The sequence below is a fragment of the Andrographis paniculata genome, unplaced genomic scaffold, assembly GCF_009805555.1.
Source record: "Andrographis paniculata isolate CXL003 unplaced genomic scaffold, ASM980555v1 Contig60END, whole genome shotgun sequence".
Classification (NCBI taxonomy): domain Eukaryota; kingdom Viridiplantae; phylum Streptophyta; class Magnoliopsida; order Lamiales; family Acanthaceae; genus Andrographis; species Andrographis paniculata.
The window spans coordinates 4,541,242-4,553,242 of record NW_026137596.1 but is presented as its reverse complement, the minus strand read 5'-3'; the positions used below and the strand labels follow the sequence as shown (position 1 = coordinate 4,553,242).

Below are 12,001 nucleotides of genomic sequence, written 5' to 3'. Positions count from 1 at the left end.
AAAGTAATGACATTTATGTAATATAAAAGTAATGACATTTGTGTAATATATTGTAAGTTGGAAGGGCGTTTATTATGTTAGATAAGTAGTACAATTACTAAATTAGGAAATAGTAACCTTGTCTTAGGACGGGCGAAAATAAAAAATGACAACATTTCAATGGGACGGAGAGAGTATATTGCTTCTAAATATATTTTAACAAATTTGAAAATTTGAGTTGATTTAAATTTTGGTTGGGGTTTGAAAATTGAAAATTTGATTTTAATTTTAATTTTTATCTAAATAATATTTTGATTTGATATATTTGAAAAAAATAATGTATTTTATTAAAAGTTATTTATGATAAATAGTATTCTATCCGTCAAATACTAAATTTTTCATTTTTTCATTTTAGTATATCTAAATCAAAATTTTTCATTTTTTTTTTTTTTTTTGAAAAAATAACTCTCAATTAAATACTAAAATACTTTTACCTTTTATTTTTTTCATTATTTTTTAAAGGTAAAATAGACATTACGTTATTTTTAATACTATATATCTCTAACATACTAATTTTCCTTAATTCGCGTAAAAAAGTCAAATGAAAAGATTACCATTGGACGAATAGAGTATTAATTTTGATTTGAAATATTGAAAAAAAAAAAAAACCCATCGAGTAATATTTTTGTTAATTTTTATTTTCAAAAGTTTTGAGTAACCTTTTATGCTATTTCCGGTGTGTTCAATATTTTTATTTCAATCTCACATAATTTGTTTTTTTTTGTTTTTAAAAATTAATTATATATTTAAATCGCATTTAAAATTTCATGATATATAATTTTTAATTTAATTTAAATTAATTAATTATATTAATTTTAATTTATAATTATTTATATTAAATTTTAATTATTTATTATTATAATTTTTCAAAGTGCTATATTTATAGTAAAATAATATAGAGAGAATATAAATTATAAAAATTATATTAAAAAAAAAAAAGAAAGAAAAAAACAGTAAAAGAAAAACTAGAGGCAATTCGCGTGTTTGCCCAAAAATGCCTAAAGTAGCAAAGCCCTGGTCAATATAGCACTTGGACCAATTATTGTATTTAGAAAATTTGCATTTCTTTTCCTTTTTTTTTTTTTTTTTTTATGAATATTAGGTTAGAAAATTTGCATTTCTTTTTTTCTTTTCTTTTTTTTTTAATGAAGATTAGGTGTTAGAAGATTTGCATTTCTTTTTAATTTAATTTAATTTAATTTAATATTTTCAATATCTAATTAGCATGAGTTTTGTCAAATTTATACTTCAGACATTGTTTAGATCGAAATAAGTGTCAATTTTTTTTTTTTTTGATAACACCTAATATTCATAAGATTGACTGAAACGGTAAAACATTTGGAGTTCGTTTCTTTTGCCAAAAATCCTCAATTGCTACTTATTTAGATTTTGCATTTTTCGAAAAAAAAAAATATTTTTTATTTTTCACATATCATCATATTATACATTATTTTAATATCAAAACAAAATCAAAATTTTATCAAACACATCAAAAGAAACATACCCATGATGATTTGTATCGTCTCGTCTCGTGCTTTACAACAAATTAATTATTTAATTATTTCAATAATTAAATTTTAATCAAATATATTTAATATCAGAGTTGTCAAAATGAGTTGAGTTCGTCGGATTGACCCGCTCCTCCCAGTTTTAAAGAGGGTTGAATTTTAATATTTTAGGCCCGTTAAAATACGGGCTAAACGAGTCAACTCACGCATAATGAGGGTTGGAAATGGATTAATCTGTGGCCAAATAAATATAATTATAATTATATTATATTTTTAATTTTTCAAATAAATCTACATATTTTGTTATTTTAGTATATTTGAAATTAGTCTATTTATTTTATTTTTAGTAATTGTACTTATTACATAACTTTAGTAAATTCTTACGACCTAAGTAATATTAAAAACAAAATCGTCATAATTATTTAATACTCTGGTTGGAAGTGGATTAGCCCGCAGTGGAACGGATTAGCCCGTTGGTCAAATAGATATAATTATAATTATATTATATCTTTAATACTTCAAACAAATCTACCTATTTTGTCATTTTATTATATCCGACGTTATCATTGTTTAATATTAATATTTATAATTTTTAATAAAAAGGTAAACAAACATATAGATATGAGATTAATGAAATATTATATTTTATGATAGTTTTTTATAAATATTTTATATTAAGTTAAATCAAATAATTAATTTATTAAAAATCTTTTATATTATGCTAAACTAATTAACTAATATATAATATTTTCCATATTCTTCTCTTTTAAAACTATTTTAATGTTGTCGCTTTTTTTTTTATTTTAATTTTTCTTGTTTGTTTTATTTAATTTTTTATTGTCTTTTAATTTTTTTTTTTAAATTTATTGAAAGATTTATAAGTATAATATCTATTTATTGTTTAAATATTTTTTATTAACAATTTTTTAAAAAAATAACAACCAATGATATTTAAAATTTTGAATCAAGTTATGTTACATATTTATTTTAAATATTTATTATTTAACCTCTAAAACATAATTATTTTTTATATTAAATATATATAAAAAAATAATATTTTTAATATTCTTAAAAGCCTGTGGATTGGCTCGTTTAGCTTGCCACCCTCGGATGGATTGAGTTGGACTGCATAAATTTTGGTCCGCTCTGCCGCGGGTTGGCCCGCAAATAACCAACTTATTTGTGAATTATGATGAATTATGGACTAATCGGCTCATTAACCCGTTTGGACATGTATATATAATATGCATATGATCTTACAAATAATAAAATTCTACATAATACAAATAAATAAACAAATATAAATATATATTTATAATTAATATAAACTAATAATCAAATTATACAATTATTAATTTAATAAGTTTAATTCAATACATATTTGTATTACTATTATATTTATTAACTATCAAATCAATATATATATACATGGTTCACCTTATCGAGCCTAATTTCGAGGATATTAAATTCGGCCTGAAATTTTTACTTAGTGCACACTTTTCAAATAGCATTTGCGAATTTACGTTATTAAAAAAAACAAACAAACAAACAAATCCAAAACCTAGATCAAATCTATGAGACTAAAGAAACACAAAAATCTAAATTTATAATAGATTTTCAAATTCAATTTAAATTAAAATTTAATTTTTTCAAAACTCCCTTAAACAACATACCTTAAAAATATATATATATATATATACACACTAAGAGTCGCTTTGTTCTCCCAACATCATTCCAAAAATAATAATAATAAGCACAATATTTTATACAAAAGTTAAAATAGTCATTATAAAAAATAAAATGTCATTACAAAAAGTCAAAAAGTTAAATATTCAATATAAAATAATATATTTTATATTTTTAATACAATTCTTCATACTACTACATAAAAAAATTATTTCATCCAAAAATATTGCGTGAACTACAATGATTTGGTAATGCTGGGTGTTTCTACAATTGACATACACACCTAAGAATATATACATAAATATATATATATAACCATATCCATAGAAAAATTGAATAAAATTTCCACGTGATTCCAAAAAATTGTGTCAAATCTTTCATAAACTCTGTCATTATTTCATGAACTTTGCGTATAACCCCCAGACCGTCCCCAATTGACTGTGTTTGACGTTCACACGTTGAAAGTGCGATTGGATTTTATAATATCAATTTCTAAAGTTCTAAATTTACCAATATACCCGTCATCTTCTATTTAGTCTGAAATAACAGTCTAAACTGATTATAATCAGTCGATGACACTGATCTGCAGGATTCGACCGAAATATTCCTGATCGTAGCTTCAGATCAACAAATAGGTTGGTTTTTTCTTGAAATCTTTCAATGGGTCTTTAATTTTCTAGCGAACTTTGTTGTTGTTTATATATGTGTAATTTCTATTTCAATTTGTGAGAGGGTTAAAGATTTAAGTGTTATTTCTTTATTTTTATTTATTTTTTATTTTTTTTCAAGAAGAAAGTATGAAATCAAAATATTGGAATAAGAGTTGTTGATTTTTTTCTTCTTATTGGAATAAGAAGAAAGTAATTTTTGTTTCGATTCATAGAATCATAATTTGACGTGCTCAAACCGCAAATAAGTTTCATAATTTTTATTTCTAAACCGTTGAGATTACAAATAGCTTCAAGTAACAGTAAATATATTAAGAATAGTTGGTTCCTTTGGTTCTTAGGATTTTTTTTACTATTCTTTGATGCTAAATACACATAGCTCTGTTAGAAAGCTTGGGGGAAAATAATGAGATTGTGTTATTGATCATCAAAATAAGGAGCCTATATGTAGGCAATACTAAATAGGCTCGATAGACTCAAATCTAAGTAATAAATATATGAATAAGATCAAATCTAAATATAAATCTACTAAATCTAAAACTGAATATCTAAAATATCTCAACATCTCCCCTAAAACTCAAGTGGTATAACAAAAATCAATTTGAGTTTGATAAGAAATTTGAATATAAACGCAAAAAGAAAACATAAATAAAATTAGCAGTTGACTCTCCACCCACCGAAGCAAAAAACGAAATGAATCTTCACCGGAGCCGAAAACGACATGACTCCACCGGCGCCGAAAACGACATAACTCCACTGAAGCCAAACACGAGATGTCCACCCACCGGAGCAAAAAACGATATGACTGCACCGGAGCCGCCGAAAACGACATGACTTCTTCGGAGCCGAAAACAAGATGATTCCACCGAAGCCGAAAACCACATGACTCCACTGGAGCCGAAAACTACATAACTCCACCGGAGGGGAAAACGAAATGGCTGAAAATGAGATGACTCCACTGGAGCCTAAAACGACATGACTCTACCGGAGCCGAAAACGATATTACTCCACAGGAGCCGAAAATGAGATGACTCCACCGGAGCCGAAAGCAACATGACTCTCTACTGGAGAGAAAAACGACGGGAAATTAGCAGTTGACTCTCCACCCACCGAAGCAAAAAACAAGATGACTCTCCACCGGAGCCAAAAGCGACATGACTCTCTACTGGAGCCGAAAACGACGGGAGTACTCTCCACGAGGTCGGAAATAACGGAACTCTTATTGCACTCAGAAACATGGCTCTGGAGAAACGAAATAGACGGATCGCAGAATCGCAGACAGATGCGCAAACATGACTTCAATCGTAGACAAAATCAGGACTTAAGATAAAATCAAAATTAGAAAAAGAAAGGGCTATAAACTATAGAAAAAATTTCAAAATTGGGAGACCTCCGGGTACATCACATGTTGAATGTACCCGGAGAAACGCGAGTTGGTAGGTTATATCTACGGCATGAGAAAAATAGGCTCTGATACCATGTTAGAAAGTTTAGTAGAAAATAATGAGATTGTCTTATTGATCATCAAAATAAGGAGCCTATATATAGGCAATACTAAATAGACTCGATAGACTCAAATCTAAGTAATCTAATCTATGAATAAGATCAAATTTAGATATAAATCTACTAAATCTAAAACTGAATATCTAAAATATCTCAACAACAAACATCGTTAAATAAGAACGACCGAGGGAGTTACACACAAAGTTTATGAAACCACGAGTGGTCTAACGCAATTTTGGAAGTATTATGAATTTGACGCAATTTTATGAAATTACATGCGAATTTTGTGCAGTTCCTCTATAAAAAAATGATACTACCTCCGTCCGGCTCTAAGGATCCGATTTACTTTTTGTATGTTGATCTTTTAATATTAATTATTATATAAAACATAGTACAAATTAAGAAAAAATTGCAAAACCACTTCTATTAGTGTCTTATAATATTAATAGAATGATATTTTTACAAAAAATTATATAAATATAAAAATATTTTTAATATTATGTACAATATCGCAAAAGTTGTTTCAATTTGATTCGGTCTATTTTTTTTTATAATTAAAATAATATTTTATTTAATATTTTATGGGAGTATTTATTTATTTATTTTTTTCTTGATAACATAAAGTTCATATAGCAATTCATATATTTTATTGCAAAGGAAGATTGGTTTGTTTTACCCAAAATGCACTCGTAAAATAGCGGCCATAAGTTTTCATGTTATAAAAGGAAAAAAAAAAAAAAGAAGAATTTGTTTGGTTTTGATTCAAAATTAAAAATTTTTATTTGAAATTTAGTTTAAATAGTAATATTTTGATATAATGTTTATATATAATGATATATTTTTATTAAAAAATTGTATAAACTAAATAGTGATAATTTTAATTTTGAAAAAAAAAAAAACACATCATATATATTTAAGGTGTGTTTGTTTGGAGAATTGGATTTTAAATATACTATTCATCTTTTTTTTTTTCCCCAAAAAATATTAAATCAAACACTTATTTTTTATTTTTTATATTATACTAAAAATCAATTTTACATTCAATACATCACATCAATACTTATTTATATCACATCATATAACTATTCAAATTCAAATTTTTTACTATTCAAATCCCAACTCAAAATCCAAACTCCCAAATAAACACACCCATTTATCCATTTCACATCTTTCCATTTCTTTCATGTCGGTTACGCAGTACCGTACTGATTTTTTCACGCAATACTATTCAAGAATTCAGATATTATCGATTAAAAGTCTAAAAATCAGCAATCAATGGTTCATATAGCACACATTTTAAATATACCTTAAATCACAGTATCATGTGTTCTGTAATAATATACTACGTGTTTTATTAAAGTACGTCATGTGCTCTTAGTTCTTGTACTGCATTTGTAAAATATTAATATAAATGATATTTTACATAGATTCTTGATTGGTGTTGTTTTGAAAAATTTACCGTGGTGATATAAAATCAGTACCGTAATCACCACAAATTTCTTCTTGAGATTTTCCACATCAGTCAAAATTATGTTCACTTTTTTTTTACTATTTTCATAGGCCAGAATTGTGTATAATACAAAGCAAAAAAAAATTATAATGTTGGTACACAGAGAGTATTATTGAAAATTTTGAATGTTTTATTTTATGGTTTTTAGTATTTAGAAATTTTTAAAAAATTTATTGTTGGTTATTAAGAATGCAAAATATTACTTAAATAGTTATTTTTATTATCATTAAATATTTATAAAAGTAATATATTTTTATTAAAATATGAACATTGAAATTGTAATAACTTACAAATTAATATATTCTTAAAAATTTTGTAACTTTTATTTATTTAGAAATTACTTTTCTTTTTTTTTTTTTTTATCCTCCAATACCACAATTTATAGTTTCACAAATAACAGACAAACGAAACCATTAAAAATATCAAATTTATACCATTTAAAATGGAAGGGTTATGGTCGGTTAGCACATATAAACTCATATTTTTATTTATTACAACACTAACTGTGTTAAATAAAACTATATATATATACACTTTATTGATATATATAAATATATATATATTGTCCTGAAATCAATTGTAGTGTATTGTATTTATAATATAGTAGCATGATTCATACTATATTTTTTGTTTTATATTATATGTTTTTTATTATTATTATTATGAAAAAAATCAATTTTGGTTTCAATATAATTAAAATTTATAAATTTTGGTCCCAATATAAAAAACTCATCAATTTTAGTCCTAATATAAAAAACTCATCAATTTTAGTCCAAATATAAACAATTTCAATTAATTTTGATCCCATTCTAAACAATTTCAATCAATTTTGGTATCACCGTTAAAAAACTAACGAAAATTGATGACGTTGACATAACGGAGGTGACGTGGCAATTGACCTGGAAAGTACACTGTACAATTATACACGGCCATGTTGTTACATGGCCATGTATATTTCAGTGTATAATTGTACATGGCCGTGTTGTTACACAACCATTTACAATTATACGCGATCATGTTGTTACATGACTATGTATATTTCAGTGTATAATTATACATGACTATATTGTTACACGATCATGCATAATTCTACACAGTCGTGTATCTTTTTGTTTCGGTCTAAAATTTTATTTTTTTGTTATATATATATATTTTTTTAATTTAGAATAGTTGATACAGTTAAAATAAAAAAAATCAATAATAATCATAATATAATTAAAATGTATCAATTTTAGTTCAAATATAAATATTTATCGAGTATGTACTTTTGGAAGATTTTGTTTAAAATTCTATTATTTAGCAAAAAAAAAAAAAATCTCTTACAAACATCCAATTATTGTATTGAAATAATAAATTAATTTTTAATACTACTGTAATATACACAATTAAAAAATAGTTGTGTAATTTGATGTTTATAAGAGATTTTTTTTTTTTATGAATAATAAAATTTTTAGACAAAACATTTCAAAAGAATATATCTTATAAATTTTTATATTTGAATTAAAATTGATAAATTTTAATTATATTATAATTACTATTGATTTTATCAATTTTAACTATATCAACTGTTTTAAATTCAAAATATTTTTTTATAAAAAAAATATAACAAAAAATAAAATAAAATCGTAAACTAAAATAGAAATGTACATTGCCGTATATAATTGTACATGACCGTGTAACAACATGGTCATGTATAATTATACACTCAAACATACATGGCTATTTAACAACATGGCCGTGTATAATTGTACATGACCGTGTACTTTTCAGGTCAATTGCCACGTCACCTCCGTGATGTCCACGTCAGCAATTTCAGTTAATTTTTTAACGATGAGACCAAAATTGATTGAAATTGTTTATATTGTAACTAAAATTGATGAGTTTTTTATATTAGAACCAAAATTAATACATTTTGATTATATTGGGATCAAAATTGATTTTTTCACTTATTATTATTATTATTATTATTATTATTATTATTATGCTATGTAAGACCATTTCATGTATTGTAGGAATGTATTTGTATTACATAAAAATAACATATAATGTTTGTATTTATATGATGTACGGATTATTTTTTACATATGTTCATATTGTATTATTTGACTTTTTATTATTATTATATATTATTTGTATTTATAGTTTTACAGTGAATCTTATATCTTAATAGCCGCTATTTAAAAATTAAAACAGCGAATGAATAGTAAAAAATACTTTAGTTACAAAAATACTTGGCTAATATGAAATAGAAGCCCTGAAATTTTGCTTCGGCGTGTAAAAGTTCAACAGATCAGACAAATCGTGACCGTACATCGTTCTTTCCCCTAAAAATCGACGGCTCCGATTTATTTATTGAAGCATGCAATATCCGCGATCCAACGGCTCAGACGAAATCAAATATATATATATAATTTATTTATTTATTATTTTCATTGTGGCTATATATATATACGTGCAGCGCCCCCGCCATTGTTGCACCACACTAAGCTTGACCATAGCAGCATCTCTCTCCGATAACACTTTCACTGCAGTGGTTTTTCGTGTTTCATTTCCTTCTCAATCCGTCTCGTGCCTTCAGAGGGCGCGGTTCGCACTTCGCAGTGTCGGAGAGGTTTTCTTCATGGAGACAGGCGCCGCGGGGCAGGTCCGTTCCGAAGAGCATGTGGCGATTGAGATTCCGGTGACTGCGCATCAGATCAGCAACGGTTCGAACGACATTTTCCTTTTTTTTTTTTTGGTTAAGATAAATGTTTGTGTTCTCAATTTTCAGTTAGTATTTGTGGTATGAGGTGTTTGATTAATTCCGATTAGAAGTTTTTGGAGTGGATTGGGCGATTGGATTGAGTAACATGTTTATGCACATTGCAGTTAAATTGTTCGGTTTGTGCTTTAGGTTTCTACCTAACAGCTTTATCGAGTGATGTCACAATTTCATTCGATTCATGGTGAAATTAATCTTTTCACGTAACACTCCGTGACTAAATTCTAATTTATACGTTTTGGATTCTCAAAAGTGTTCTTCCTTCCTTGTTTATCAATGTCTACTGTAAATTCAAATACAGATTCGTGGTTTCAAGCTGGATTTGTTCTCACCACTGGGATAAACAGTGCGTATGTGTTGGGCTATTCTGGTGCTGTTATGGTTCCGTTGGGATGGTTGGGAGGAATTGCTGCACTACTTCTAGCAACACTAGCATCCTTCCATGCCAATGAACTGTTAGCGAAGCTTCACGAACATGGAGGACGGAGGAATATCAGATACCGAGACCTTGCAGCAGTTGTGTATGGTAAGATTGAATAAGAAAACATCGAAATTACTTCTTGTTCCTCAACATATATAAAAATCCTGATTTATTCAGTGAGAATTTGTTGGTATAGGTGAAAGAGCATATTGTATTACATGGGCAATGCAATATGTGAATCTCTTTATGATTAATGTAGGATACATTATTATAGCAGGACATTCTCTTAAGGTACATTTTTTTGTTCTTTTTAATCTCACTTTCTCTTGGTTGATTCTGATTTCCATGATCCAGTGGACTAAGGTATGCGATCTTCAACAACTCCGAAAACAGATCATACTCGAAGCAATTCAATCTGGAATCAATATCATTCTCACTTACCTAATTCCTTTTCATTTGATTGATTGTATGCTTTGCAGGCTGTGTACATTCTTTTCAGAGATGACCATATAATGAAGCTTCCACACTTCATTGCAATCGCGGCGCTTTCTTGTGGCCTCTTCGCCATCTCTATACCACATTTGTCGGCACTCCGTGTTTGGCTTGGATTTTCTACATTCTTTAGTATGGTGTATATAATTGTAGGATGTGCTCTGTCACTTAAAGATGGTTAGTTTTGATCATCATCTGCAAATTTCTACTCATCTTCAGTGTTACTTCTTTTTTTTTTTTTTTTTTTTTTTTCTGATCAAATCCTACCATTTTTACAGGTATGGAAACTCCCCCAAGAAATTACAAGGTCCCTGAAACAAATGTAAGCCGAGTTTTCACAACTATCGGCGCCATTGCCAATGCTGTCTTCTCCTTCAACACCGGCATGCTTCCAGAAATACAGGTTCTTGATCTGATTAATCTTATGCCCGAATGATTGAATCTTTGACATTCATTTCTTCATTCACAGGCAACAGTGAGACAACCTGCGATCAAAAACATGATGAAAGGTCTGTATTTCCAGTTCACGGTGGGAGTAGTGCCGATGTACGCCCTCATCTTCGCCGGATATTGGGCATACGGCGCCACCACATCCGAATACATGCTCCACAACGTCCACGGCCCAATCTGGATTCAAGCAGCAGCCAACATCTCGTCTTTCTTGCAGACGGTCATCGCCTTGCATGTAATAATCTTACCATACCAATACTAAATCAGTAACTAACTCTGTTATTTCCATCGTCATCATCATCATTGCCATTGTCATAATAATAATGTTGGTTCAGATATTTGCGAGCCCGATGTACGAGTTCTTGGACACGAAGTACAACATCAAAGGCAGCAGCTTGAAAGCGCGCAACCTTTCGTTCCGAACAGGGGTGAGGGGGGCCTACGTGGGGCTGGTGTCGCTGGTGGCGGCGATGCTGCCGTTCTTGGGGGACTTCATGACGCTGACGGGGGCGCTGAGCACGTACCCGCTGACGTTCATTCTGGCGCACCACATGTACTTGGTGGCGAAGAGGAACAAGCTGAGCTTGGCGCAGAAGGGGTGGCATTGGCTCAACATCGCCTTCTTCTGCAGCCTCGCAGTTGCAGCTGCCGTCTCTGCCGTCAGACTCATCGTCGCCGATTCGGAGACTTACCATCTCTTTGCGGATATATGAATCAAGGTTATGTTCTTCTTCTTCATTATTATTATTATTATTATTATGATATGGATTCATATTTATTGATGATTCGGAGTTGGAGTTGGAGTTGGAAGGGGAGTTTTAGTGTTGATCCCTTGAGAGTGAGTCCTCTGTCCTTGCTTGTAGCTGTGTCTGCGTTTTAATATTTAGACACTGGAATGGAATGGAATGGAATCGAATCCAATGTTAGTTATGAATTTTACATTTCTCTCTCTCTCTCTCTCTC

The 12,001-nt window shown here is 28.6% G+C and overlaps 1 protein-coding gene across 1 annotated transcript; it reads left to right on the top strand.

Annotated features, from left to right (window-relative positions):
* Positions 1 to 9,546: 9,546 nt before the first annotated feature.
* Positions 9,547 to 11,751, top strand: LOC127259969 (proline transporter 1-like). Its single transcript, XM_051287589.1, has 7 exons — positions 9,547 to 9,619; positions 9,977 to 10,201; positions 10,293 to 10,387; positions 10,576 to 10,765; positions 10,867 to 10,991; positions 11,058 to 11,273; positions 11,374 to 11,751. Exons 2-7 carry the CDS (start codon positions 10,054 to 10,056, stop codon positions 11,749 to 11,751), a joined length of 1,152 nt encoding a protein of 383 aa, XP_051143546.1. The 5' UTR covers positions 9,547 to 9,619; positions 9,977 to 10,053.
* Positions 11,752 to 12,001: the final 250 nt, after the last annotated feature.